This window comes from Lingula anatina, chromosome 6, assembly GCF_051362555.1.
Source record: "Lingula anatina isolate TDL-2025a chromosome 6, LinAna3.0, whole genome shotgun sequence".
Lineage (NCBI taxonomy): Eukaryota > Metazoa > Brachiopoda > Lingulata > Lingulida > Lingulidae > Lingula > Lingula anatina.
The window spans coordinates 20,124,261-20,152,247 of record NC_141772.1 but is presented as its reverse complement, the minus strand read 5'-3'; the positions used below and the strand labels follow the sequence as shown (position 1 = coordinate 20,152,247).

The window sequence follows — 27,987 nt, the reverse complement described above, 5'->3', positions numbered from 1 at the left end:
ACTCCAATACCGGAGAGCAACGGTCGAGTCGGTGATGAAGAATATAATGATGATGATAGAGGTGATGGTGGCATTAGCTGCATAAATTAAATGTCGTTTGTGAGTAATTCTAGTTAAAATATAATAATAAAATTATATTGAACTGCCAGATGCTGTTTGTCTTCTCTTGTTTCTGTCCGTTCCAAATAATTAAATGGATAACTTTTATTTTGCTTTCACCGCGAGTTAGAATAAATCTAGGGTAACACATCAAACACATTGTACAAACTATAACTGATAGACGATGTTTTATTACTGCACATTACACACATAAACTCGTGCACGATGAATTGTCTATAATGGCACGTCATATGGTATTCTGTGATTATCAAATTATTCTTACACGATGTAAAGGGTCGTCTGTTATTTCATCATTTTTGATTCACTGTTCCAAGTCATCTTACTTCATCATTTGTCGGCCTCGAATCATTCGCATTATGCCCTGTACTTATGTACATGTATTGTAACAAAAAGTTCATAGAAACAAGTACTGGTATATATACCCTGTCTGTAATGGACATAAAAAGTATTTGTTGCCTTGTGGCCTTTTTATAATTTTAGGCTACATCACTTCTTTTACAGGCCTTAATTTATGTCTTCGTCGTCAAATAAATCTCCAATTTCCTGTATACATGATAAACAGTCTTCATGGGTGATACTGGCAAACGTCACAGCTGATGTTGAAGTCACTGGTGCTGACGTCACAACTGCGGGCTGTGAAAACGCTGCACTCGAAACCTGCAATTTAACAATTAATCAATTGATTGAAAATTTATTTAAACCTCATCACAGTTTTATTACTGAATTTAACTATTTCCATGATTTTCCAAATGGATTCAGAAATCTGTTTGCCTGCTCGTTTGTTATCAAAGCTACTAGTGCAATGTTCTGGGGGCGCTACATGTAGCTACATGTATATGTGGTACGTACTTGCTAACATTCGCATATTTATATTCACCTCATAGGCGCACATGTAGTAGCATAGGGCCGGGGGGGGGGGGGGGCTTTCGTGCGTTAACTCTCATGTTTATGTATAATATCAAAGTTAAAAGGGACAGCCTATTATAATGCCAGAGGGAACAATTTCCTAGTCACTATTCGACTAATACTACAGTGTATGTACCGGTGCCAGTTTTTGTTGTGCCCTCTCCGCCCGTAGTTTCATTCCGTGTTTCCTAAGCATCAACCCCAACGCTTCTATGGGGTCTTGAGGACGTTGTTCCACCAATATTGTTAAGGCCATAACAAGGCATTCGGCAAGATCCTGAAGATAATGTGTGTCCCTGAGGGTCGTGTCACCTGTGTCCCTTGTAGGCCTACCACCCGTAGAATCGGTCTTTTTTTCATTTTCCATCACATTTTGCAGCTTTATTGTATCAGCTACATTTTATGTTGTCATGAGACTGAATCATATTCTGCTCGAAAATTGCTTTACTCATTTCGCACAATTTTCAATTATATTCCGAATATTTATGTTCTGTTATACTGTTGGTCGGGCTCGAAAGTGTGGTCGTACTCGATGTGAAATAACCTTTAACTCCACGTGAAAATAAAGTGTGTGTCCTCAACTTTCCATCTATGTCAGATGTAAATATTCAACTGCGTGTCAAATGATCCCAATAACTTTGGTCACATCATTCCTGAATTTTTCTAGTACTCAGCCGAGTTCCCTGCGCCTACTTGCTCTGTTAATCTCACATGGCGTCATTGGTTACCGCCACTCTTTTGACAAAGAAGTTTAGAAAAAGAGCATTTCCGGTGTGAAGCGATGGACACGCTGCTGAGGATCGTCGGAGCGGCGGCGATACTTTTACTTCTAAATGTCGAGACGTCGATCTCAGATAAAGAAACCAAGACAGGTAAATATCGCTGAATTCGCATTTGAACTGTTTTGCTATTTCATTTGATGGAATTTTCTTGGTTTGGTGTTACACCGGTCGCCGAATCGTCGCCCCTGTTTGAGCCCGTGTCTGCTTGTGCAGCTGCTGCAGTTTGCCTGTGCTACATGTATATTTACACGGTATGTCTACATGTAAACTGCAGCAAAAATGTTACAGAGTAAGGTCTAACATTATCGCAAGTCACAGTGCTATTTATTGTTGCTGTTTATGCATTGAGGGAAATGTAGATCATGCCACTGGCCATTGTTGCTGTTATCCAATTATTAATATTGCTAATAACCTTGCTAACCTTACAATGTGGCTTACGTTTATGTATTAGTACATGTATGTTTGCCGTTATATTTTTGACTCATTATTTTCCTCCTGGTTTTGAGAAAAAGCAAATCAGTGTAAGTTTAATTGAAAAGAGTAAACAGTCACGTTATCCTGGCAATGGTTAGGATTGAAATATTTAATTTGTAAGTTATGTCAAAATTGAAGTCAAATACTAGTACATGATTTTTAGTGTTTAAGAGAAACTCAAGTCAATTTGCTACCCATTTTAATAAAAATCAATTCAAATTGAAATGTTGTGGAGCAATTGTTGTCACTTTTTGCATAGCCACTATTGTGTTTTAGCCACATCTTGTGTTATAAGTTTACTGAATATATATTCATTTCTGCACACCAAAGATGAAGGTACCAACATCTATACTGCTTGAATATATCCATTATGTATTTCCATTATCATCAAAAGTAAAGCTGTTCTTAAGTGGTTTGACCTTTGGATACTACTAGGCAGTTTCTAAAGAGATGAAACAATTAATTTTTATCATCACTGCTAAGGATACCACGAAAAACCTATTTCAGTGTATTTCCAATGTTTTTTTTTTTTTTTTTTTTCATTTTCTTTACCAAACATGTACCGAACAATGCTTACAGAACAGGTTCAAGATTTAAGATTCTTGATAATATAAAAGATTTACTTATTGAGCATAGCTATTGTTATTATTGTTGTTGTTGTGTTTGTAGATCCTCGATGGGAAAAATATTACAAGAAAATTGAAAATGCGGTGAAAAATTATAAGGAGTGTATCCAGGAAGATTGTTCCTGTCATGCAGAGTAAGTACTATATATTATAGTCTACATACTATGAAATATCACAAGGGAAAAGGCATGCATGAAAACACTTCAAAGATGGCCTACATTCCTACGCTTACTACATACTCTGGAGAAGTAAATACTGAGGGAGATTATGCCATGTTGGTAGTAGTGAGCTTTCTGTGTCCTCTATAAGGTGTATTATCAATTGTGCAAACACATTCATGTGAACAATGCTTACTAGTACATCAGCATCAAGCAAGATTAAATATGTTTGGAATTATTATTTTATAATGTTAGCAATAGAATAACACATAATTTGTTGAGAATATTACTGAGTGCAACTTTTAAAAATTGCTCAAAATGTACAGCCATGTGATTTTCATGTAACAAAAGAAAAATTTCCTGAAAACTTAAATAATTCCCCCTTAATCCAAGATAAAACCTTCCCAATATTGTTAAGGAAATTATTGTCGTCTTACCTGTTTTTTGAGTTCTATATTTTTTTCTGTCATGACTCTCCCAATAATTCACCCATCTCTTTCACACATGTAAGATTTCAAACAAAAGTGTTTGATGATTTGGTTGGTCCAAAGATTCATGTCAATTCACTGTATAGATTTTTAAGGAAAAATAAGTATTATTACCGATGCATCTCTGAAGATCTACTTTACAGATGTCATATATAATCCAGTTATATATGACGTCTGTAAAGTAGATCTTCAGAGATGCATCAGTAATAATAATTATGATTTGGTTAGTTAACACTGTGATTTAATTGCAGGGTTATTGAGGAAGACTTAGCAGTATGGAAGAAAGCAGGAGGAATCTTGAAAGAAAAATTTGATGCAGCTAAAGAACGTGGAACTCACTACCAAATCATCAACCACAAGCTGTATAGAGAAGATGACTGCATGTTTCAATTTAGGTAAGTCCAAGTTAAATATATTTTAATTTCAATTAAAATTAGATAGGAAAGTTTTGTAAGGACCTGCATGTACTTTTTAAAATTTTCACATTGTAATCAAAGTGTCACATATATAATATGCCAATCAAGATACGTAGATGTTGCTCTCCCAGAAAACAAAAGATGGAAAGACACACTACTATTTCTTGTTCATGCTCAAAACTCCCCAGTCAGCTCTGATATAAGGTCACATTTTAAATTGTGCAAGTAACAAGAAAAAAAAAAACAATGAAACAAGTGATGGTTTGATCAATCCTGCACTAACAGTCACACTACATAGTCATAATTTTGTCAGTCTCACATAGTTTTCATATTTGACATTTTTGTTGTGAGTTTCCAAATATAATTGAGGTAATCTATGTACATAAATATGTAATTATTTTTAATTCTTCTACTGGATTTTTTCTTCCACTGATTTTAATTTGTAATGAATATCACATTGTATGACAATGTTTTATTGAGAACTTCCATTGGTAATTTTTATCGTCTTATTTCAGGTGTAGTGGTGTAGAGCACTTTGTTCTGGAACTTATTAAAAAACTTCCAGACATGGAGTTTATACTGAACACAAGGGACTATCCACAGTCACCCAAGTATTGGGATCCCCTGCCTGTGTTTTCATTTAGTAAGGTAGATATATTTTTATCTATATTTTGAATCAAACTCTTCTTTCTTTTTCGTAAGTCAGATTAATTTATTTGGTATTATTTTAGCAAATTAATAATATTATAGTGTATGTTTGATGCCAATCATGTTTTTATATGAAGCATAATTATTGGTTGTTAAGTTTTATTTATATAAATCGGTAAACTAATTGAATATATATTTATTTTATTAGTAATTCATGTTTTTATTTTATTATTTATTTATACTGCTGTCCACTTGGAAACTATTTATGCTTTCCATTATAAAACCTTTAAATGAGTATTGCTGTAACTTTAACAACATAAATTTTCAATATCAGCAAGTAAATTTATATTGTCTATATTATAATAATTATCAGGTGAGAAAAGAACATCATGACATTATGTATCCAGCATGGACATTTTGGGAAGGAGGCCCTGCTGTGTGGCCAATTTATCCCACGGGACTAGGACGCTGGGACCAGCAGCGGGATATTATCCCGAAGTAAGTGGCTCCTTCTCACAGATTTTTTATAAATTTTTTTATTTTTGTAGACTAAGGAGCAGTATGATATAATGTACCCTGCTTGGACATTTTGGGAGGGAGGGCCTTTCATCTCTGTGTACCCCAAGGGCATAGGAAGGTGGGATCTCATGAGAGAGGTGATACCAGAGTAAGTTTGAAAGCCCCCCCCCCCCAAAAAAAAGATAATAATAATAATAATAATAATAATAATAATAATAATAATAATAATAATCTGCTACCAACCCTGACCTTAATTTATTTACCAGCTGAATAAGTTTTGTTTCTTGGAGGTTGTAAAGATGCAATTTTTTAGCAACTGTCCCCCTCCCAACCCCCAAATTATCATACAGCCAACCCTGGGCTTAATCTAACATGTGTTTTGTATATTATTTATGATATTTATGAGTGCCTTGGTCAAAATTTCAGTCAAAGATCTTGTTGTATTAAGCCCAGCTGGCTGCAGCTGTGAATGAATCCTGGTCTATTGCTCAGATGTAATATGTATTATGTTTTACTTTGTGTTTTTATCAGAAAAGCCGAACAGTGGCCGTGGGAGAAAAAGAAAAATCTTGGGTATTTCATAGGCTCACGCACCAGTGATGAGAGAGATCCGCTTATACTGCTTTCGCGAAAAAGGCCTGATCTGGTCGATGCACAATACACTAAAAACCAAGCGTGGAAGTCAGACAAGGTAAGTGATTTGCCTCATTCATGAGGTTGAAATGAGGCATGTCTGTTATTGTCATTGTCTATTGTGTGTCTTTTTGCATGTATTTTAATACACTTTTGTGGTGTGTTATGTTGTCACTTCATTGTGTATTGTGTTCTCACACATCTGTTACTATATATGTTATGTGCAAAATAATGGCGATTTAGCAGGTAATTTTGAGAAAGACACCCTTTTAATGTTTTACTGTATGCAACAGGAAATATGGGCAGATTTTTCCTCCGTTATTTGAAGGAGAAAGGGGGGGAAAGGGAAGGCACTCAAAGTTAATATACTGACAGTCAATGAAAACACATCATTTATTTATCAAATAATATTTAAAGTTCCTTTGGAACATTAAGAAAATAACAGTTTCTGTGTGAAATATGACCCATTATTCAGTCAAACAAGGTGACTCTCTTATGACCAAACAAGTGCATTTGTACTCATTTATATGGTTGGAATCGATTCTCGGTAAAAAGGTATAAGAAAGTTTTCTGATGCGTTTTTATTGACTGTCAGTATATATGCATTATAAGAAATTGGATGCCTGGTGTTGCATTGAGTTTGACTGTACTAGTAGGTGTGTATAAACACGCCCTGTGTACTGGGCCCTATTTCCTCTTTAAGTAATCAGTTTACCTGGTATGTTATCTGTTTTGTTTACAAAAAATATTGACCTAACCCACATTTGAACCTATGTATGATATGGCTTTGGTAAGAGTTTTAATCTAAATACCTCTTCACACATATAGCGCCTAGGCTGAGAGATACATAATGAGATGTGAAAATCATATGCTGTAGACATTGCTTAACTCATTGCCCTATAACTTGAATCATCAGATATAATGATAACATTTTGGGGTATATGTTTTCTTCATTATAAGGTGAATTTTGTGTTTATCACCCAACCAGAACCTTCTCTAAATTCAAACAAATTTTCAGCTCCCAAATTGTCCAAGTTACGCAAAGACCTCTGTATATATAAACTGTGAAATGTTATATAAGAATTATATTAATTGAGGAAGTAATTTCAAATGCATTCTACAATATTGTAGAATCCAGACACAGTTTGCCAGGCCTGACTTTCAATATTTTTATACTTTTTATTAGAATTGTTTATTTTTTTATATTTAAAACATATTAAATCAATCATAACTTTTTTATAAATTCATTGATTACTCTATTCATACACTTCTAATATTATTATATATTTATTTTTGTAATATTTATTTATTTTACATATGAGGAAAAATACCACAGTAATGAAATAGCCAGTTAATGATTCTGTTGGTCCTTCCAGGACACACTCCATATGCCTCCTGCCCAGGAGGTCAAGCTGGAGGACCACTGTCCATACAAGTAGGTAGCTGTACGAGGCTCTGCAAGACCATTTATTTATATCTAGATCTGCCTTGTTTCATACAAGACTGAAAGTCTGATTTAGTGCAGGATCCTCTGAAAAGGAATATTAAATTTACAGTTCTTATATTAGCTATTGCTTACTTTTCATACAATAGGTACAATCATAAATGAAAATTATCAAACACAAGCTAAAAAACATTCATACCGTTAGCTCATGGCCAACCTGGACGCAGGTCTTCATCAGACTGATGTGAGTAGTTGTTATTACTCACTGACTGCAAGGTGGTTTAGCGGACAGGGCCACCTTATAAATGTCAAAGTAGAGAATTTACTCTTTAAGTTTAAGCCTGCTTTCAGTCGTAAGATTTTTTTGTGAATCAACTATATTTTGAAATGACTGATGAAAAGTATTACTGTAACAGTAAAGTAATGCTATTTCAATGCATTTATTTTAAATTAATTCTTATTAATATTTACTTCAGCAATCTATCTCTAGTCTAAGTGTGTGTGGTCCTCAAGAATGTAATAGCATTTCTTTGAAAAACTAGTTAATTTTGGATACAAGCCCTTTAAATAAGCATTGATGTGAACAAAATAAGCATTATGATATTATTTTGGTTTCTGTAGTCAGTATTTAGCTGTAATTCTTAAAAGTTGCATAAACATGTATTTTCAGATATTTGTTCAACTTCCGTGGAGTAGCAGCCAGTTTTAGGTTAAAGCATCTCTTCCTCTGCGACTCTGTTGTATTCCATGTTGGGGATGAATGGCTGGAATTCTTCTACCCAGCAATGAAACCGTGGGTCCATTATATTCCTGTGAAACAAGATCTCTCAGATGTTCAGTAAGTATAATGATAATAACAGTGATAGTATTTCATTTAACTGTTATGAAGGGAGTTCCAGTGAAATCTTGAAGCACCTTGCAAAAATGAAAAGAGTTAAAAATATAATGACACTAAAAAAAATAATAAAAAAAAACAGGGCCAGGTTTCCTCAAGGCTGGATAGCACTATCCAGTGGTTAAAAATGCTGGATAGCTTATTCAGAGGATAGCGCTATCCAGCCTTGATGAAAACAGGCCCCGTTTTTTTTTTTTATTATTTTTTTAGTGTCAGTGTATTTTCAACTCTTTTCATCTATTAAATTATATATATTGGAGATAAAGTAAAATACTTCTATAGTTTTTTGTGACTTTTCAGTATTTTAAGGCAGTTTGTTCCATTTATATTTGGGGAATATTTATCTACCTTAAGTTCTCATAATGCCCTTCTCTAAAAGCTTGTGTTTAGTAAAATGGGATCTCCAGAGTGTTGCTCAATGACACTGTAAAATATCATTTCACTTTTGACCTTGCAAGCAAAATTAATGCAATTTTGATCATTGCAATAAATATTTGATTCACTGTTCATTTTGTTTTTCAACATCAGATGATATTATTAATACAAGGTTGCCTCTAGGCTAACATTTTCTGTTCTTAACTTATTTTCAGGGAACTCCTGGAATTTGCACAAGCTAATGATGATGTTGTTAGAGAGATTGCTAAAAGGTATGGACTTAGAAGAACTGCATGCAGTGGTTGGATGTAAAGTTTAAAACAGTAATACATATCATGTAATGTGTTATTTTATAACGAAGGAAGAAAAAACTTGATTTCTGTATGTTTGGTCCAAAAAAACAAAAAATTATCAGTTATGTGGTAACTTTAACTTTGATCACTTATAGCAAATGTGGAAATTTAAGGACTTCTTTATCTTGGAATATGATTCATTACAGAGGACGTCAGTTCATATGGGACCACCTGAGAATGGAGGATGTAAAATGTTACTGGGAGAAGCTCCTGAAACAATATGCCAAACTGTTGAAATTTAAACCAAAAAGAAACAAAAACTACAAGCAGATAAAACCAACAGCTGAGAGGGACGAGCTCTGATGTTATTTTCTCTTTATTTTATGCATTTTAAGCTTACTATAGTATGTCAATTTTTCTGTGACAGCCAAGTATTGAAGGTTTGAGAGGGTCTAATTATTGTTGTGAACTACCACTTATGATGAATTTTCAATAGTTTAATGCATTAAGGCAAAATGTCATTTATTTCGAACTAAAATTTAGTCCTATATCTTACATTTTTAGCCTCATTGTTTCACTTAACAATGCTGATTTTAGCCTCATTGTTTCACTAAACAATGCTGATTTTTTTATGAAATTAATGCAGTTTGAATATTGTGAACTTTTTGCCCACACAAGCTACTCTGTCATGTATATTGCTTTATTTTGATACAAAGACTTTGCCATTTTTTTAAAGGAACTCATTATTATAAGTTGAATACAGTTGCAATAAGGACTCTTCAATGCATGAAGTATTTCTTCAATGTTAATGTTTTCCAGCATAGCAAGAAGAGTGAAGGTGCTACATAAATGAAAATAAATAAAACACATCTTCAGCCATGAAGATTATTCATAACAGCTGGTCAGGGTGCTGGTATCTTCCACATCGACTCTTCACTTTCCATTTTGTAATCTGATCACAAACAAAATGAAATGACTATGCAGTTGTTAAATGTGTAGAATTTTGTTTTATTTGGTACCTGTTTTACACATAATCTGTTTATGAAACTCGAGAACATTCCACATGATACCACTGTAAGACAACAATAAAATGTTACTTTTAATTACAACCATGATTCTCATTTCTTTTTATGAATACTTGCTTTTCCTTTGGCATCATTTAACTGACATATTAAGAAGTTATATAAATGCTGCCAGACTGCAGGGGTCTGTTTCACAAACAGAACTTTATACTTCTCTGATCTAAGATAGATTTGTCAAAGTTCAGTTACTTGTTGAAGTAGACGAGAGTTTTGTTCAAGAAGTTGAGCAACTTTAAGACTTTATTGATAGTTATTTGGCGGAACTGGCCTCAGTATTTTGAGCTTGGAGCTTAAACATTTTTGTGTGAAAATGCTCTGAACACAGCTACAAAATGGCTCCTGAGTAGTGACCTGAATAACTTGCACTTTTTGGTAAAATATACCTCATGTTGACAACAAATGCAAAATGAACTCTACTCTCACTGAAATGGAAAGACAACTTGATCATGTTAAACACTTGAGAATTTCATTAGCCTTGGAAGATTTTTTAGGTGCAAATCCTGGATGGGTTCATTTTGTCCTTTTTCTCAGTTTTCTTGTTTGATTTGGTTCTGGACTAAGCTCAGGCACTGCGGGCTGCTTTCTCTTTCCTCTTCTCCCTGTCGACTTGGCAGAATCAGGGTGTGTGTCTACAGATCTGTAAAAGCAAGGTTCTCACATAATCACCAGTAAACAATGTCGTGCTTTTGGTTTAATTACTGCTTTCTGATGTCTCATATAACTTTACTGAGGTAAAAGGTATACTTTTGAAGCTACTGACCAATATTTTGTCTGAAAACATACTTGTATCCTTTATTGTGATTCAAATAAGGCAGTTCTTTTTCTTTTTTTCTCGGTTGTAAGAGGTAAAATGTTAATTAATAAGTAAACAATAGAGGAAGATTAAACCTTTAATTCTGATGAATAACTATCATTGCTGGAAACATGGACATAAGACTACATTCAAAATGAATTAGATGGTTTGGAAACAAATAAGAGTCCATATAATTTTCTACGGCACAACAACTCACCGTTTTCTTCCCCTCTTTGACCTCCTAACAGTTTCCTCAGTGACTGCAGATTGAAATGTTGAATCAACTTCAACAGAAGTCTTTGATCTATTAGATGACCTTGACCCTGCTGATGACCTTGACCCAGTAGATGACCTTGATCCCTGGCTGGCCCATAAATCCTGCTCAGGCTGGGCAGATTGGATGTAAGAAGATGGAAGCAATGACTCTGACTGGTTAGAATTATCACTGGTACCAGAGAGGCTTATGTCATCCATGTTTCTTTCCTGTTTGTCTAACAAAAAAAGTGAAAACCGAATAACAAATATAAATTCAAATCAATGAGTTCACACCACGTGACTATGATATAAGTAGTATTTTATATTCAAAAGAACATTCACTTAAAGCCATGACAGAAAGAGGAACATTTACACTTCTTAACTAATGTAATTGTTTCTAATTTTGTATCATAAAGATTCTGACACAATATCAACAGTTTTATGAATCCTTGTAACACAAGCATTTTTCCAAACAATTAAATGCACACAATTAAGAATTTAAGGTGTTAAGTCTCACCTTCTCTTACTGTATTTTTCAAAGTGTTACTATTATTGTCAGATCCTCCAAGTGACTGGAAAAAAGGACTGGAGTCAAGGAGATTAAAGTTTCCAAATTCCTCATCTTTCTGGTGTACATCACGAGATTTAACATTTGTGTCATTATCAGGATATGCATCTTTCAAATCTGTATTCCTACTCACTGTTCTAACCTGGAGATCTTGATTTTGACCAAGGTTTGTTTCTGAAACAAAATTTCTTTCAAATACACCAGAACCTGATTTAAAGTCACATCCATTTTCAACATTAGACTTGGTTCCAATCAGTTTACTTGCACTTGCTTCCACATTACCTTTTCCGTCAGCATGATCCTTGAACTTTATAGCATTGTTTCCTTCAAATATGGGAGAACTGTCAAGACAATCCTTCACACCATCTCCATCACCACTTCGTTCTATGCTCTCAAACACAGGAGAGCCTTCCCCATGCAAAATTGGAGATCTGGATAAATTATCAATACTGTCATCAACCTCGCCAACATCAACATTGCCATTCACCAGCATATCGATGTAGTCCACATTTGTGACCGGAGGACTATTCACGATATTGTCAATCAAATCATCCGTGCTACTGGCAGCAGGACTTCGATTTGACGGACAGCTGCCAGTGGGGTCCACAGCACCAATGGCAAGGAGTGCATTAGGGTCTACAACACCAGTGGCAAGGGGTGCACTTGGGTTTTCACCACCAAATACACGGTTGCTATTGACACTGACATTGGGGTCAAATCCAAGGGTTCTGTCCTCGTCTCCATCAATTTCTTCTTCTGGGTCTGAGTCAATGAGAGGTGGGGTTATTGAACCATCAAGGATATTAGATGTCCTTGAACTATTAAAATCTTCCACTTTTCCAATTTTAAGCACATTTTCCTTTTCCTCTTGTGCTAGTAATGAGTTTGTCTTTGTCACAGTTGCATCAGTAGACAAATCTGAATCTTTTGTCTTTTGAATTCCTTTCACAAATGATATTTTTGTTCCCTTTACATCCTTATCTGAATACTGATGTCCATATGACAATGAATCACTTGTTGCAGGAGTGGCAGTAGTGATGGAGGTTGCAGATGTCATGGAGGTCACAGAGGTCATGAGGGTCACAGAGGTCATAGAGGTCATGGAGGTCAAAGAATCTACATCTAGTGTGTCATTACTTGTTATTGTTGATGATGTCCCTTCAGGTACATTGCTAGTTGTAACAGTACGACTGGCTGATGAGGCTTCTTTTTCAGCTTTCTTCTTTTTCATGTTAGCCTTGGCCTTGGCAATGAGATCATCAAACTGAGATTTATGTTTCTTGACTGAAAATAAATGGAAAAGCTCTTCGTTATTAAGCCTTAAAATGAATTTTCATGTCTAACAAAAGTTTTTAAGCAAGCTATAGTTAAACTGCAAAAAAATATTCATAGATCATAGCTTGGTCATTGTTTAAGGTATGTCTTAGTGATTAGGGGGAAAAAGTGGAAATATTTACTGGGAAGTTTTATACTTTGCTACAAAAAAGTCTAAAGTGCCTCAAAGTTATTGCACCTAGACGGTGATGAAGTAGGCACAAATGCTCTGTCTTACCATACTCCTTTTGAGCTTTTTCCACATTTTCTGCAGAGTCTCCCTTTTCAAAGGCCAGTCTCTGAAAATAAATAAATATTTAAAGAAATATATTTTAAAAAGAAACAACTTTTATGATTGGGTTAACAGTTTCAGTCAGAAGCACTGTCACTGATGAATTTTATAAGAAAATTACACACTTCACCTTCTTATATGTTCTTCACAGAGTAAACTTTCCTTTTTATGTTTCATTATTCGCTTTTCTCTGGCACATTATCTGAATTTTCACATTAATTTCTCAAGGAAAAAATAACAAAGATGAAAAAAAGGGTACTCACAGTTTGTGTGCTTGCTGTTAGGGCAAGTTTGCTTTTGGTACGTTCGTGTCTTTCCATGTCTTTTATAATCTCCTGAGCTGAAAATAATAACACTATACTTCATTAACACAAGCAAAATGCCAGTAACAATCAAATCAAGCCAGTTCAATAGCGTCAGTTTGTAGAGTTTCTGGCCACTGTTTCTCACTGGGACCAGTAGATTTAAAAGCCTCGCTTGCCAGTTGGCCAAAAAGGTTTTGGCACAGAATCTAATAGCTTTTCTGGCAGTAAATGCTCTATTCTGTAGATGGTTTTCTCATGTTCTGTTTACTTACTTCCAAAGAAAGCTGACAGCCATTCTACCATCCATCTTATTACTACAGTTAACTAGGTGAATAAAAGAGATTCTAATACAATTATAATAGTACATTATCCCAGTTTGCCTGGTGGATACTGCCTACCTGACTTTGGGTTCAGTGAGTCGCACTGTGAGTTATATAGCATTGTGAACTCTTGATGCCTCTTAATTAGTGTCTGAAAAACATTAGCAAAGATCATAAGGGTAATTTTACTATGTTTAATGTTTTAGCAAATTTGACTCAGTGTGACAACTGTTGTGTTAGGTGTGACAACTGATTGTGTTGGTTGTGACAACTGTTGTGTTGGGTATGACAGCTGATTGCATTGGATGTGACAACTTATTTGTTTGGGTGTAACAGCTGATGCTGGTTTCAAAAACAAACTTTGGTCTGAAATTGTCACAAAAAAATTAGTCTGCTTTGAAATTTACTACTAATCCAATTAAATGATACATAACTTAGCCCTGCTTTATTAAAAGAAAAACATAGCAACTGTTACAGACCAATACTTAATTAATGGGTAAAACAAATTTATCTCAATCTAATGTAAACCAAATATTGGGGTTTTGAAAGTTCAGACCAATTTTCAACAATATGCTCTTTTTGTGAAACAGTCCCCTGATTGTGTTTGATGTGATATTTACCACTGTGTATTTACATATAATGCTTTGTCAGTTAAAATCTAATCACATTATATGTTGTGTCTAAGGCTCTGTTCTCACAACTTTTAGATCGATCTATCACCGCGGGGAGTCTCACTAGATTACTGTCAGATAATCCGCCTTAAGTGTCCGTCCCCGCCTACTACAAGCTTTAAGGGGTAATTAACTTTCGTGTCCGCCCGGCTGACAGCTATTTAGCGTGAACCCCCAGGGAGTTAGGTCGATCCAATGTAGGTCAATCTAATCTATGAGAATGGGGTGCAATGTGGCTCTCATCTTTACCACTAATTGTTCAAATTTGTGATCAGCTATGACAGAAGGCCTTTTAAATCTTTAAAATGCAGGCACCAAAGGGCAGCTCTGTATGGAGGGGTTGGGGCCCTGGGGGTATAAATACAACACCCATTTTTTTTTTGTGAATAACTTTCATTCCTACGTGATAACTGAAATGATAGTGATAACAAAAATTACAGTTTGATGCAATAATAATTTGAATAAGGAGCAACAATCTAACCTGCCTGTCTCCCTGTGATGGTAGCCCTATATCTTTTAATTTCTTTCTGATGTCTTTGTCTGACATCAAGTTATACACCAGTTTTGCCATTTGTTTCCTTTTCTGAGGCTTAGAACTGAAAATAAAATAAAATAAAATAAAATGAAATGAAATGAAATGAAATGAAATGAAATGAAATGAAATGAAATGAAATGAAATGAAATAAAATAAAATAAATAAAATGAAATAAAAAAAAATAAATAAACAGACATGCTGAAACTGTCGGTCCGATCGGTCATGACCGGGAAAATTTGTCTGGACCGGTAGAAAATTGGACTTGGTCGGTCCACAGGACCGACAAGAGTTTTAAGAACCGCAATTTTGAATTAACAGTCATACTTCACTAATAAAATTATATAAAGCCCAAAGCATTTTTCCCTTCCATTTCAAAACTATCACATTCACAAACAAAGTAAGCTACCCTAATCGTACTGGTAGTATCTGTCTAAAACGAATAGGGTGATTTTCGGTCTGACAAAAATCAATTCGGTCCAGCAAATTTTTCATTACTGCTGGTCCAAATGTCCGGCCATTCTGAAAAATTTTCAGCATGTCTGAATAAAAAATAAGTAAATATATAGTCTTGGTAAACAAGTGTAAGGCTGACCCCACTTGACCCCACCTACCACACGCACCTGGCCTGCAGGGGCCAAGCAATCAAACGGATTAAATCTAGGCTCCTATATAAATTTATATTAAAGTATATTGATATAAACAACTTACATTTTTGATCTCGAATGGGCATAACATTTCTCTCAAAGTTTGCAGGTAAATGGTCATGCGCAGGAACAGCCCTTGCTTTTTTTACCTCCTTGATACAGAAGTTTATCATGATTATTATATTTAATTACCTAATTCATAAATGAACTAAGTATTCTTTTTTTATGGGGGGTGGGGGATACCTTCTGAGAGCCTCCTTTTTTTCACTCCTGTTTAGACACTGGTCAAGATGGAGGTTGATGTTCCTCTGCTTAATGGCTACTCCACAAACTGGACAGTCCACTGAGGAGAATATTGATCACAGAATCAGCGTAAATAATTCATCATACATGCAACGAATTATTTAGATCTCTGAGAAATAAAATAAAGTATTATTGTAAGAAATACACACAATTCATTATCTTTTACCTCAAATTATGATTGTGATATCTTGACTTGAACAAACTTTGTGAAAATGAATTTTCTTTGGTATTAGCTGAAACTTAATAGTGAACACTGACCAGCAGGAAGCTTCACATTACTTGGACAAACTTTCTAGTTCGGAATCCAAAGTCCACATTCAAATCAAGCTTTTAACATTTCACATATTATTAGATCTGAATTCTGTGATTCCCTCCACAAGACTTTCCTTTTCTATATATTAATGGTAACATAATATCTTTCATATTTTGAGTAGATTAAAAACACCTTTAAAAAACAATTGTAACTGTAAGCTCCCACAATAGTATCAAACACTTAAAATTGTTATTTTCATGGATATTTCATTCATTCAAAAATCTCACAAACTTACCTGTGTCCTCCGGTTTTCTTTCAGGGGTACTTGTGGTGCCCCCTGTGGCAGAACTTAAAGCAAGAAAATCTGCACCTTTGTCAGGTTTGCTGCTTCCTGGTGTTTTATTTATTGGTGTATCTGGATTCTCAGGACTATGGTCTAATGAGAAAATTAAGGACATTGTAAGTCTCCTCAGATATAATTTGACTGCCTGCTCTTAATCTTTTCCCTACATTTTTCACATATCACTTGGTAAACAGCATGCTTAAAATGCTACCACCTTACAAGATGACAATAAATATGAAATTCTCACCCAATACGATGTAACTATCAGTTTCATTTTTCTCATTTACTGATATTTTTCAGCACATAAGCAAATACATTTGTTACAGACTTAGCTATTACATATAGAGTCTACTGTGACAAAAATCAAGATAATCATTGATTAAAAAAAGACTATAGTGCACATAATCTACATATAAAATGTCAATTTTGGGTATTTTTCAAAATTTCAAATAAATTCTTCAAATAAAAAAACGTACATTCTAGTTTATCTCTCCTAGTGGTCACTTTGTCCTCTGTCACTTCCATACTTTCATTTTCGCTGTCGCATATGATGACATCGCTGTCACCTACATCCTCCATAGGTGGTGCCACTTTACTCTTTCCTGGTGAGTTGTAAAAGGAATGCAGAGTTCTTGATACACTGTTTTTGGATTTTCCCTTAGTGGACTTCAAAACAGAAAGAGTGATTTAGTAAAATGTGGATATAAATGACAAATGTCATACAACATACTATTAGCATATTTATATTTATCACTTTAAATCATACATGTCTGTTACAGTGCATATATACAATTTACCACCTACAGTGTATGACACCTACAGTGTATGTTTTGCATTGTTTGTGAGACTTTGCAATTCACACAACATTCTCTCTTTATTAAGAATAAATTCATAATTTTTATACTGTAACACTTATTTTTTATAACCTAGAAAAACTGTACCTTATCTTCCTTGTTTTTCACATTTGACATTTTTGACTTTGTCCAGTCTTTGATCTCTGACTTCTCCCCTTTAGGAACTGGACAATGCTTGACCACAGGGAGTTGACTTTTAATAGACCCTAGCAGCATTCCAGAGGTGGCCACCTGGCTTGTGGAGGGGGACTGGACCTGGTCATCTTTAGAGCATGGTTTCAGAGATCTGGCACTCTGCAAAAGTCTTGACCTAATGGGAAAATTTATATAATAATAATAATAATAATAATAATAATAATGAGTTCCTCAAAACCGGCTCTGCACTCGTCACAGTACTATGCACAGCATAAAGATAAATAAAATACTAAAAAAATAACAACAAAGAGAAATAATTACAGTAATACTATTATAAAATATCTGATGCAGAAAAAATTAAACTATTATTAAATTCTGTTTAAAAATATACGATTTCAATGCTTATTTCAATGCTTATTATTTGATATGTCAAATTCAATTTTTTTAAGGTGTAAGTAAATGATCAGAGCGGTATTACCGCCTCTTGGATAGGTACCATCGACTGAGTTAGGAGAACTAACAGAGAGCAACAAATAAAGATACTTTTTAAGAAGTTATGAACTTAACAGTTTCTTCTCAAAGCATAATAGAATTGTTGGATACAAGTTGTAATTCTAGTACCTACCTTGCTGCCAAGAACTTCTTAACAATATCGTCCAGTAGCCTGTTATTCCTTAACTCGCGCTCAGACACAGGCTTAAATGAAACAAATAAATCAATTCATATATAACTATCTAATGTATGTCTTTAACATTGACTGATAATGAACATACTGCAGCAGGCGTAATTATAACGAAAACTACAGACTGCCACTAAACAAAAGCAAATCCAACATTGTTTTTATACGTATTAAGTCCATGAACGTAAGGTGTACCATTGCACTGCTTTGTCATTCAACATAAAAATGACATTAATGCAGTGTTTAAAAATACTTTGTTTTAAGAGCTTTGAATAGTTAGTTGGCTTCATGTGAGAAAGCACATTTCTATGAGTAATAAAAAATATTGACTCTTATAAAAAAAAGTAAAATGAAAAAGGCATTCAGGAATTAACAGTGAATATGCTTTAATGCTATTGCTTGTGGCAACATTATACAGTTTAGATTGCAATGTTACAAGACTAATTAATAACTCATTTTGTATTTCACCAACTTCGATTTTACTGACATTTTGCATGAGATTAGGGTCAGTGTACATAGAAGTACATCAATGCTGGCCAATTTTTACTTACTGTGGAACAAGTTGGGCACTGTGTTTTGTAATTAATGAATCTTCTTATACACAAAGAACAATCTGAAAAATATTTTGAAAAGTAATAAAAAATTGAAAAAAAGAAAGAAATAATGTCAAATCCATTGTCCTAAAATGGGTACAAATATATCTCTTTAATATATAATATAAATATACAATATAAAAATATAATAATAAAAAAATAAATAAATAAAGGTTTAAAATACATTGCTGAGCTTCCCAACCTGTGGCCTGACTAGACATGAAATTAAATTTCTTTATATACTGGAAGCAACTGCAACAAAAATCAAATGAATACCCATTCTTTATTCTTAAGATTTACAGAACACTTCAGGACCATTGGCAGGGGATAGAGTGTGGTGAGGGTGGAATTTCAAAAGAAACATCTTTAGGGCCAGAAATGGCCAATTCTGAACCAAATTTTGATCTTGATTCTATGTCATTTCTCATGTTGGTTCACTAACGGAATGAAAGGGTCCAATTTTTGAGCCCTCCCCCCCCCCCCCCCCCCCCCCCCAGCACTTTTTAATTGATGGCAACAGGCCTGGCCCCCCGTAACTCGAAAGCATCACGCATTGCGACCGAACGCAAGCATCTCGATTCCACAACTTGCCCATATTAGCCCCATATAAAAAAACTGTAGCCTCTATGTGATGTCACTACTCGCAATACGCGATGCTATTGAGTTACGGGCCCTACTCTTCCTGTACTTTCCACTGTATTTTTGTGTTCTTACAGTTATGTGAGCACTCAGGGATAATCATAGCTGTGTTCAGGTAGTCAAAGCATATTGGACAGCGCAGAAGAGTCTCCAAGCCCTTGAAAAATAAGAGAAAATCTTTGTATTGATAAAATCAGGGTTCATGTGATTTTATATTATGAAGATTTCTTGACATAAATGTATGTTAAAGACCATGTAGCTTAAATTAGTCAAATGTGTCTTGATAAATATGAACTATTTTTAAAATCATATGACCATGCGAGTGCAACTTTGAATTATTTTTTACCTTTTTGTTACAGTGAGGGCATTCCAAATTAGAGCATAACAGGTTAAGCCTTTCCTTTCTTTATCTATTTTTAAATGATTTACTCTTTGGCTTATCAAGGTATACAGTAGTTTATTGGCTGTGCATTCCCCCTCAAATTAGCATTTTTGGTACAATCAATGATAGATATACAAAGGACAACATAATAAAGCTTAGAAGCTTAGAACTACACTTAATTACATTAATACTACTACTAGTAGTGCTACTTATGATAATAATAATAATAATAATAATAATAATAATAATAATAATAATGTTATTAAATAACAGCAACAACAACAACAACGTTTACAACAAAATGTTATTTAAATACTTTTTTAATGTTAAAACAGCAACAAAAAACATACATAGAGAGTACAGTTAAGGTTGTTATCTCAACACTGCATGAGTCTACTCTATAAAAATTTTTACAGTATAGTACTGCTATGAAAATTGGCTTTCCCAAAAGGTGCCAGTTGATTGTCATGGATTCATGTGCGGAGTATGTGCGTAAGTGCTCACCCGTCACCCAAAACATTACCACTCGTACCTTAACTTCTTCGAAATCCTCAGGCCAGTCGCTTGGATCAGGATACTCGCTATTTAAAACTGACATAACGACTTCATAAACTCAACAAAAATGCCGTTTGGTTTTTACTCGAGCGTAAAATAAAATCAGTAATCACAAATACCGCGGGATAATTTACACAAAGGTCAAGGTCGATATTTGATGCATTCTGGGAAAGTTGTATAATGCGCAGTTGTTGAGTGAGCATCAGGAAACATCATGGACGAATACACACGTGAACCTTGGTGAGTCCTTTAAACTGCATTTATTTTATCAGTGGTATATGACAATGTGATGGAAAAACAAATATCTTTAAACATCAACTACTTTACTTTGCTTCATATTGTGTTAATATTTTTTAAAGTTCTTAAAACAGTATTATTGTAGCATCGATTTCTACCCCATGGTACTGTTCGTGATTTGGTGAAGTTTTTAGCAGTGATGCAATTTCAATGCCAATTTCGATTAGTGACTGCTAGATTGGACAGAAACTGTGGCACATCGTATTTAGTCAAATATAGATGATCTCTATAGACCTCTATTCGTATTAACAACAACTGCTTGTTTCATTGACTTCGAGTCATACGTTACCAAGGGAGTTGTTCGTGCCTCACTTGTGAGGTTGGACCGGTGAGGTTGTGGTTGATATAGGTCGGACTCAATAATGACTGAAAGGACCCTTTGTGCAGTGGCGGATTTAAGGCAGATAACTGGCAGTAGTTTACTATTTTTTGTTTAGCTGTGCCTAAGAAGACACTGCCCAGTCTCATATTGTCACATCAAAGTAAAAGGTGCTCTGTACGCCTATAATTTATGAAAGACATTATCAATGTTTCCTTTCACAGTCGCTTTGCATATGGGCAGTGCATATCAGAACAGGATTTTATTGGTATTTGAAAATGCTATGAACTGGTGATTTTTTTTTTCTGTTTTCTGTTGTATATTGTCTTTTATCTTTTCCAGTCCGTATCGTATAGTAGATGATTGTGGTGGAGCATTTTCTCTGGGAGTGATAGGAGGCTCGATATTCCATTTTATCAAAGGTATCAAGGACAGTGCAAAGGTAAGCCAGGGTCTTAGGGACCATTCCCACAAATATTTGGATCAATCTATCTCCCTGGGGAGTCTCACTAAATTGCTGTCAACTTGACCAGCTTAAATGTCTGTCACGTTTAGTAACGCTGTTAGGGGGGTAATTATCTTTACCCTAACTGATTCAGTAGGTGTGAAAGACAATTGAGCTAGTTAAGCTGACAGCGATTTAGTGAGACTCCCCAGGGAGATAGTTGGATCCAGAAGGATCGATCTAGGCATGGGAACCCAGTCTTACATTTTACCATTAACATATGTATATATTGAGACATCTAGACACATTTCGAAGGGATAAAAGTCTCTCTTAGAGTGCATTCAGAATGTACAGCAGAATGGCAGATCCACGGATCAAATATGGTTGATCCACTTGAATGCTTGTTGTGTAATTCCCGCGGGGAATCTATTCAGTATCTATTATAATCGGGAATTAAACAGCAAGCTTTTAAGTGGGTCGCCATATTGGATCTACGGATCTGTTAGACTGTATTCCCACAAATTTAGATCGATCCATCTGGATTGACCTAACTCCCTGAGGTTTCATGCTAAATTGCTGTCAGCTCAAGAGGCTTAAATGTCTGTCATGCCTACCGAATCAGCTAGGGTAAAGATAATTACCCCCTAACAGCTTTACTAGGCGTGACAGGCATTTAAGCCGGCCAAGTTGACAGCAATTTAGTGAGACTCCCCAGTGGGATAGATCGATCTAAATATCTGTGGGAATGGTCTCTTAGTCTGCTGTTTTAAGCTTACTGGCTCTAGTTTTATCAACAATGATTTTTGTTTCTCACCAGCTATCTTGTGAATAAAGTAATTCACAAATGCTAGATATTTATGTATTTAAAGGGATAATAACTCTTCGTTTCGGCCAAAAATCCAGGAAAATCCATTTTTACATTCAAAGTTAGTCCCTGTTTTTTTTTTTTCTAAAAAGTTTGTTTTTTTGTTAAAATCTCTTAAGAGATTATAACAGAGTATAGCCATCAATGGAGGTCGCGTGGTCGAAAGACAACCTCAGATATCAGAATAATATTGCTGTCATGTTGAAATGGACAGTTTAATCCGCAGGAGAATGCTATATTCAGTGTTGATACAACCAGATCCAGATTTGTGGCTAATGACTTAAAAAAAATATATGAAAAAAATAATAATATTTATTTGCAACTTAAAAAGTTAGATTGTACAATAATATAAATTAAGTTTACTAAATGAGAATAAAATAAATTGTTTATCAAAAGTATTATGATGAAATAAAATGTACATTGAGGATATATTAATATACATTTTCTCATCCATATTTTAGGGAAGTAGGTTGAAGGGAGGTTTTATGTCAGTAACTACAAACGCTCCAAAGACTGGAGGTGAGTATATATACTATATATACTATATATATATATAGCCTGTGACCTATTCTAAAACAAAACCACTACAGACAAGAACCACTCTTAACAAGAAACTGATACTAATTGTATTCTCAAAATGAAAAAAAGTAAAGGCTGCTCCCATTATTATAATTTCTGTCTTTAGTAAGTTCCTAATGCTGGCCCATCGTATTTTGAAAGCAGCCCATTTAATAGGTCAGTTACAGTAATTGTGGGTCTGTCAGAGGGGGTAAGCGACTACCTCATAAGTGAAGGGAGGGGCAGGTGCCTGTTGTGCTACCCCCACCCACCCATCCATAAGTGTGTGAAATATACCTGGTATTTATTCGAGTGAACTCGGCTGGGGATATCCATACCTCATAGTTGCTATCTTATACAAGTGTGGGCCTGTCATTGGGTAGGGGGTGGGTGGAGGCTAGAGTCGCAGGTGCCTGATGTGCTGTCCCACCTCCACCCTGTACTTGGTATTTTTCTGAGTGAGCTTGGACGGGGATTTCCTTCCCTCACAATTGCTATCTTCTAAAACATCCAGGAGCATTCACTCATCAGGGTTACACTTTCTCAGTCACATAAAGTTATCATTCAGTATAATTTCCAGGAACATTGACATAGTAGGGTTTCACTTTTCAGTCATGTATTGTTATCATATGTAATGATTGTGTTCACTTTGTAATACTTTACAGTAGCATTTGCTCGGTGGGGTTTCGCTTTCTCAGCCTTATAATGCTATCTAATATGTCCACTTTAATTTTCAGGAGCATTCGCTCAGTGGGGTTTCACATTCTCAGCCACAGATTGTGCATTGGTGGCTCTTCGGGGGAAGGAGGATCCATGGAACGCCATAATAAGTGGAGGTGTGACTGGAGCGGTTTTGTCATTTAGGCGTGAGTATTGGTTTGTAATATTTTAGAAGCATCAGTTGCCACTTTATATGCTGTCAGTTCTTTCATTCACAGGCAGGTGAAAAGCTGTCAGGATTGTGAAGTTTCAGCTCTGAGGAATACATGTGTTCTGTTGACTGAGAGTAAATTTGACAGTTTGTTACAGATAATTCTCTTCTTTATTTTAATGTTCAAGCTTAATTCTAATACGTACACTTTGTTCTGATTATGTTTTGAACCTTCTGTTCAAGACAAATGGCATTGGGTCTGAAGTCTTTGCCATGTCAACGTCATTCTTATTTGTAAACTTGAAAATTCAAATGCTAATAGTAGGCTTTGAACTTTTTAAAGGCAGGGATACAAAAAAAAACAAACTAAATAATGATAATAGTAATAATAATGATGAATGATGGTTTTGCCAGTAATGCACTGCCTTTTACAGCCATATTAGGCAGTGGTTTGAACACAGATTTTCACACAGTCACTTTGTTTTGTTGTTTTTCAGAGGGCTATACTGCAATGTTCGGCTCAGCAGTAATAGGTTTGTGGTGTCTTTTTTCTTAAACTATTTTCATTGTTAAGAATTTGATAAGCGGAGGACTGTAGAGCGATGTTGTTTTATATTTGTTTCTGTCAAAGTAGTATGATTGATCAGTTATCAGTGAGTTTATCTTTTTAGGGGGGAAAACTATGTTTGAGGTTGTCCAATAGCTTATGCTTTATTTTGAATTTCAAGAGTAAAGAAATACTATGTCACAAAGATCAGAAAGGAACCTTATTTTTTTCTGTTTATATTTCATTTGAAATTATAAAGTTCAACAAATAAGTAAAAAAAGTAACTTGGTTTGTGAAATATAAATATTATGTATTGACTCGTTGTAGGGTGTGTATTACTAGCTCTAATAGAGGGAGTTAGTATAGCCATGACTAAGATGAGTGCAGAACAGTTTAAACCTGGTAAGTTTGGCAAAGCAAGTGAATTAAACACCAATTTGGAAGATAAAAAAGCATGCAGTGTACCTTTGACCATATAGAGCAAAAACCAATTCCTGAAAATTTTAACGATTTTGACTTAAGTATTGGGGTATAAATTATCCAAAATGTATGTATCCTGTGTATTCAAGCATATTTAAAATCACCCTGCCACTCCCCCCCCCCCTCCCCCCCCCCCCCCCCCCCGCCTCACTTTGAATACATTGACAATTCTGTCCCACCACGCTGAATCTTTGAATGCATTCACAAGTCTGTTTTCTGCCCCATCAAGTCACACCTAACACAATGTGATGATGGTGTTTTCCTTCTTCTTCCAGTGAGTCCATTAGAACAGATGCCAGAAGACCCCAGTCAGTTAGGACCAGCACCCTCTGGATTTGCTAGCTTTTTCGGAGGAGGATCAAGTACTGAGAAGGAATTTCAATGACAGTCTGGACTAGTTTAATGATGGACTTTATAATCACAGGGCTGGTTTCACAGATGAACTGTAGACAGAAGGCTGGGGTCAGATTTTTCAAAAAAGTGTAGACTCACCCTTCAAGAAATCAATGCCTTCAAGTACATGTTTTTTTTTTTCGCTGGTTTTCCTGTCATGCCCAACGTTAACACACTGTGGTGTCAATTAAAATGAAGCGTCTGATGCATAGTATAAAACTTAGCATTCTCATGCTTGTTTTCGATGCGTTCAGTACATTTTGTTTACGCTGACAAGCCAAAGTTTACATGATATCGCATTTGTGTACAGACCTTAAGCTGCCATACTTCTACAATGCCCGTTCAAATTTGAAAATTTACTGAGACATTTTCTGTCGATTTTTTGAAGGGCAAGTCAAGAATAAGTTTTTGGGTCAGTTTTCCACCTTACTTAGACTTCACTTACTAAGTTGTATATAAAAGAGTGTACCAGGCAGTTTATCTCGGTTTTTTTTTTCGTTTGTTTGTTTTTAACTTTTGGCAAATTCTAATGACCAAATTGCAATTCTCTTTACATAGATTCTTAATTTATAGTATGTGAAATGTATTTATTATGAAGCTCTTAAAGCAATATCACAAGCTAAAGTCAACTTTGCGTGGCTGGCTATTGATGTGATTTTAGCAGTCTAAGCCCAAGAACTTGGCCCTTTTTGTGAAAGGGACCCCAGGTCTTAGTTTTTAAGACTGCAACTTTTGGGTAAATGTTAAGTAGTCCACTAGGAATAAGTTACTATTGGTGTACCACATTTGCCATTTCTTTTCATTAAACAGGAGGAATATTTCATCCAAGTGAAATGAAATAACTTTTTTTTTTATAAGTCATTATCTGTAAATGCATTGACTAAATGACATATGCTATTTGAATGGCAGTTTTTTTTTTTTTTTTTCTTCTGCATTTGAATAGACATTTCATCATTTTTGAGACCAAGATCTCTAATAATGCATACCAGCTATTATAGTTTAAGAATGAGATAGATCATTTTTGAATTTTTGAAAGATTTTAATTGCTTGTCGGGTTGATTAATTTATTTAATGTGGTATGTTTCACTGCAACTGTTGAAAAAAAAAGGCCTTCATGCAAACTGTTTCTTCATCGATCGGCTGAGGAAAATTGTTCTCCATCGCTCCTTACAGACTCTTATTTGGCAAACTAGAATGTTGGAGAACAATAATTGTAATCTTAGCTGAACGATTGAAGAAACCATGGAAGTGCTTTTCTCCTCAGATAGGACGTGCTGCATTGTGAAATGATTTCCTGTTGCAAAATATCACATTTTCTCTGGCTTTTAGTCTACGGTCATTCACCTTGTTCAGGTAGATTTGTTAGTCAGATATGTCTGTTGCTTGCGTTTGATATGCACACGAAAGAAAATGAACATTATATACCAACTCGGTTTTAGTGAAAATTTTGATGTGGTCGGGTTGGGTACCGTGAATAGTAATATTTTAAAACGTGTTAAGACGAATTTCTGCGTTACGAGGGGAAGGGGAGAGGGAGGTCGAGAAATAAAGCCTGGGAGACTTGTTACTGGAATCGGGTACGAGAGAGAGTCTGTTGTGGTACAGGGTCTGGTTCCCATTGATTTATACAGACAAAAAAAAACTTTACACTGGACAGTGTCCTTTCTGCATTCTTTGTGTGAACATGAAACTGGCATCACTGGGGTCGCAGAAAGGAGGAACGAGCATCTCTTTGGTTGCAAAATTAATGCCCAATGATCCGCCAGTTGTCGGCACGTGTTTTTATTTATTTATTTATTATTATTATTATTTTATTTTATTTTTTTTTTTTTTGGTACTCTCATACGGGGTCTTACTACGGGAGGCAGAAAGGACGTCGTCCAGTGTAAAGGAGGCTTAACTAATAAGCACCGTTTTAGAGATTGAGCGACTTACGTTGGGCTAATCCTAACCTGCATGAATTTAATGGAGAGCGGACTTCCAGTTACACAGGTCCTCGGTCTCTTTACACCGGTCTGGGTAGTTTACACTGAAAGAAAGATTGTTAAGTCTGCGATATACTGCCGTTTTGTGTAATAAAGTTATGCATCTTGTAAATAAAATTGTAATTTGTATGCACCACCAGTGGGGTTGTTGTTTGTAAAAACGAAATAAAATGGACCTTTATTGGACATTGAGGACATTGAGGCAGGTAAGTCAAAGTGATCTTGGTAATTGGACAGAAGGTCCATCGATTATTCTCTTTTTTTCTTTCAGGAAATGAATTTCAAAGACTTATGGCATCATTTTAAACGAATCGCAAAGCTCATTTTTGTACGACATTGAGCAAATTCAAATTTTATGCGAGGGATTGGTATGTATTTGTTTGTTAGCCCGGACCACTCGTTTCATAGAAAGGGTGACTTGGGGAAGGGAATAGTTTCATATACCAATATAGTGCGGGACAGGAGTGTTAGTCTGCTGTGATCCGCAGTCCGTTTTCCCATTTGACATTCCCCTATTCACTAACCGCGATACTTCGGCTTACCATAAGCTGCACTTATTATATGGTGCCCTGCACTTCCATTCCTGACGTGCTGTCAACCGTTAGGTATGTACAGGCGATTCCAGTGTCTTGTTGGGGAGAGGGGGGTGGGGGTGGGGGGGCGGACATAAGGATTAAAATCTCCACCTTGTTCAGCAAATATAAAAACAGTAGACAAGGGCAATATTACTCTAATCCATGACAAATGAAAACCGTTAACTTATACTGAGAAGTTTAACCACTGTCACTCCTAACACATTCTGTTGTTAAACATAAGAATATAAATATAAAATATAATATCATGCCTACATACTTGCCGCTGTGTCGGCAATAATACATATGGTACAGGAATGGAAAGAGACTTAGTTTTCTCTCTTTTTGCCTTTTATACTTTTA

General features: G+C 35.3%; 3 protein-coding genes and 1 long non-coding RNA gene across 5 annotated transcripts; 2 read left to right on the top strand and 2 right to left on the bottom strand.

Annotated features, from left to right (window-relative positions):
- Positions 1-270: 270 nt before the first annotated feature.
- Positions 271-1,756, bottom strand: LOC147761325 (uncharacterized). The gene is made up of 2 exons (XR_015334996.1): positions 1,163-1,756; positions 271-777 (listed from the first exon to the last, which is right to left on the bottom strand). It is a non-coding gene; the product is annotated as an uncharacterized LOC147761325 (long non-coding RNA).
- Positions 1,757-9,886, top strand: LOC106164609 (protein O-glucosyltransferase 1). Of its 2 annotated transcripts, none has more exons than XM_013542575.3 (10): positions 1,757-1,898; positions 2,952-3,042; positions 3,806-3,949; positions 4,486-4,618; positions 5,167-5,285; positions 5,669-5,828; positions 7,147-7,205; positions 7,885-8,052; positions 8,700-8,756; positions 8,984-9,886. In XM_013542575.3, exons 1-10 carry the CDS (start codon positions 1,808-1,810, stop codon positions 9,138-9,140), a joined length of 1,179 nt encoding a protein of 392 aa, XP_013398029.2. In that variant the 5' UTR covers positions 1,757-1,807; the 3' UTR covers positions 9,141-9,886. The 2 variants fall into 2 exon arrangements, with proteins under 2 accessions (XP_013398029.2, XP_013398028.2); XM_013542574.3 differs by lacking the exon at positions 5,167-5,285 and adding an exon at positions 4,992-5,116.
- LOC106160123 (uncharacterized) lies at positions 9,762-20,424 on the bottom strand. The gene is made up of 15 exons (XM_087015212.1): positions 20,270-20,424; positions 19,431-19,512; positions 18,675-18,736; positions 18,070-18,140; positions 17,397-17,619; positions 16,932-17,121; positions 16,408-16,548; positions 15,800-15,899; positions 14,859-14,973; positions 13,785-13,857; positions 13,345-13,421; positions 13,028-13,088; positions 11,425-12,759; positions 10,870-11,143; positions 9,762-10,496 (listed from the first exon to the last, which is right to left on the bottom strand). The coding sequence occupies exons 1-15, from the start codon at positions 20,333-20,335 to the stop codon at positions 10,370-10,372; spliced, it is 2,997 nt and encodes a 998-aa protein (XP_086871338.1). The 5' UTR covers positions 20,336-20,424; the 3' UTR covers positions 9,762-10,369.
- On the top strand, positions 20,396-27,188 carry LOC106160158 (mitochondrial import inner membrane translocase subunit Tim17-B-like). The gene is made up of 7 exons (XM_013536677.3): positions 20,396-20,532; positions 21,251-21,350; positions 22,680-22,737; positions 23,514-23,642; positions 24,145-24,180; positions 24,522-24,596; positions 24,950-27,188. The coding sequence occupies exons 1-7, from the start codon at positions 20,507-20,509 to the stop codon at positions 25,057-25,059; spliced, it is 534 nt and encodes a 177-aa protein (XP_013392131.2). The 5' UTR covers positions 20,396-20,506; the 3' UTR covers positions 25,060-27,188.
- Positions 27,189-27,987: the final 799 nt, after the last annotated feature.

What these genes read in the sequence shown, in the direction of transcription:
- LOC106160158 (XM_013536677.3), top strand. Translation starts at nt 20,507, where the DNA reads ATGGACGAATACACACGTGAACCTTG. An exon ending in AAACGCTCCAAAGACTGGAG is followed by an intron (nt 22,738 to 23,513) that starts GTGAGTATATAT and finishes TTTAATTTTCAG; the next exon opens with GAGCATTCGCTCAGTGGGGT. An exon ending in GTTCGGCTCAGCAGTAATAG is followed by an intron (nt 24,181 to 24,521) that starts GTTTGTGGTGTC and finishes GACTCGTTGTAG; the next exon opens with GGTGTGTATTACTAGCTCTA.
- LOC106160123 (XM_087015212.1), bottom strand. Translation starts at nt 20,335, where the DNA reads ATGTCAGTTTTAAATAGCGAGTATCCTGATCCAAGCGACTGGCCTGAG. An exon ending in AAAAGCTCAAAAGGAGTATG is followed by an intron (nt 12,760 to 13,027) that starts GTAAGACAGAGC and finishes ATTTATTTTCAG; the next exon opens with TCAAGAAACATAAATCTCAG. An exon ending in TCAAAGAGGGGAAGAAAACG is followed by an intron (nt 10,497 to 10,869) that starts GTGAGTTGTTGT and finishes TTGCTTTTACAG; the next exon opens with ATCTGTAGACACACACCCTG.
- LOC106164609 (XM_013542574.3), top strand. Translation starts at nt 1,808, where the DNA reads ATGGACACGCTGCTGAGGATCGTCGGAGCGGCGGCGATACTTTTACTT. An exon ending in CAGCGGGATATTATCCCGAA is followed by an intron (nt 5,117 to 5,668) that starts GTAAGTGGCTCC and finishes TGTTTTTATCAG; the next exon opens with AAAAGCCGAACAGTGGCCGT. An exon ending in GAGGACCACTGTCCATACAA is followed by an intron (nt 7,206 to 7,884) that starts GTAGGTAGCTGT and finishes ATGTATTTTCAG; the next exon opens with ATATTTGTTCAACTTCCGTG.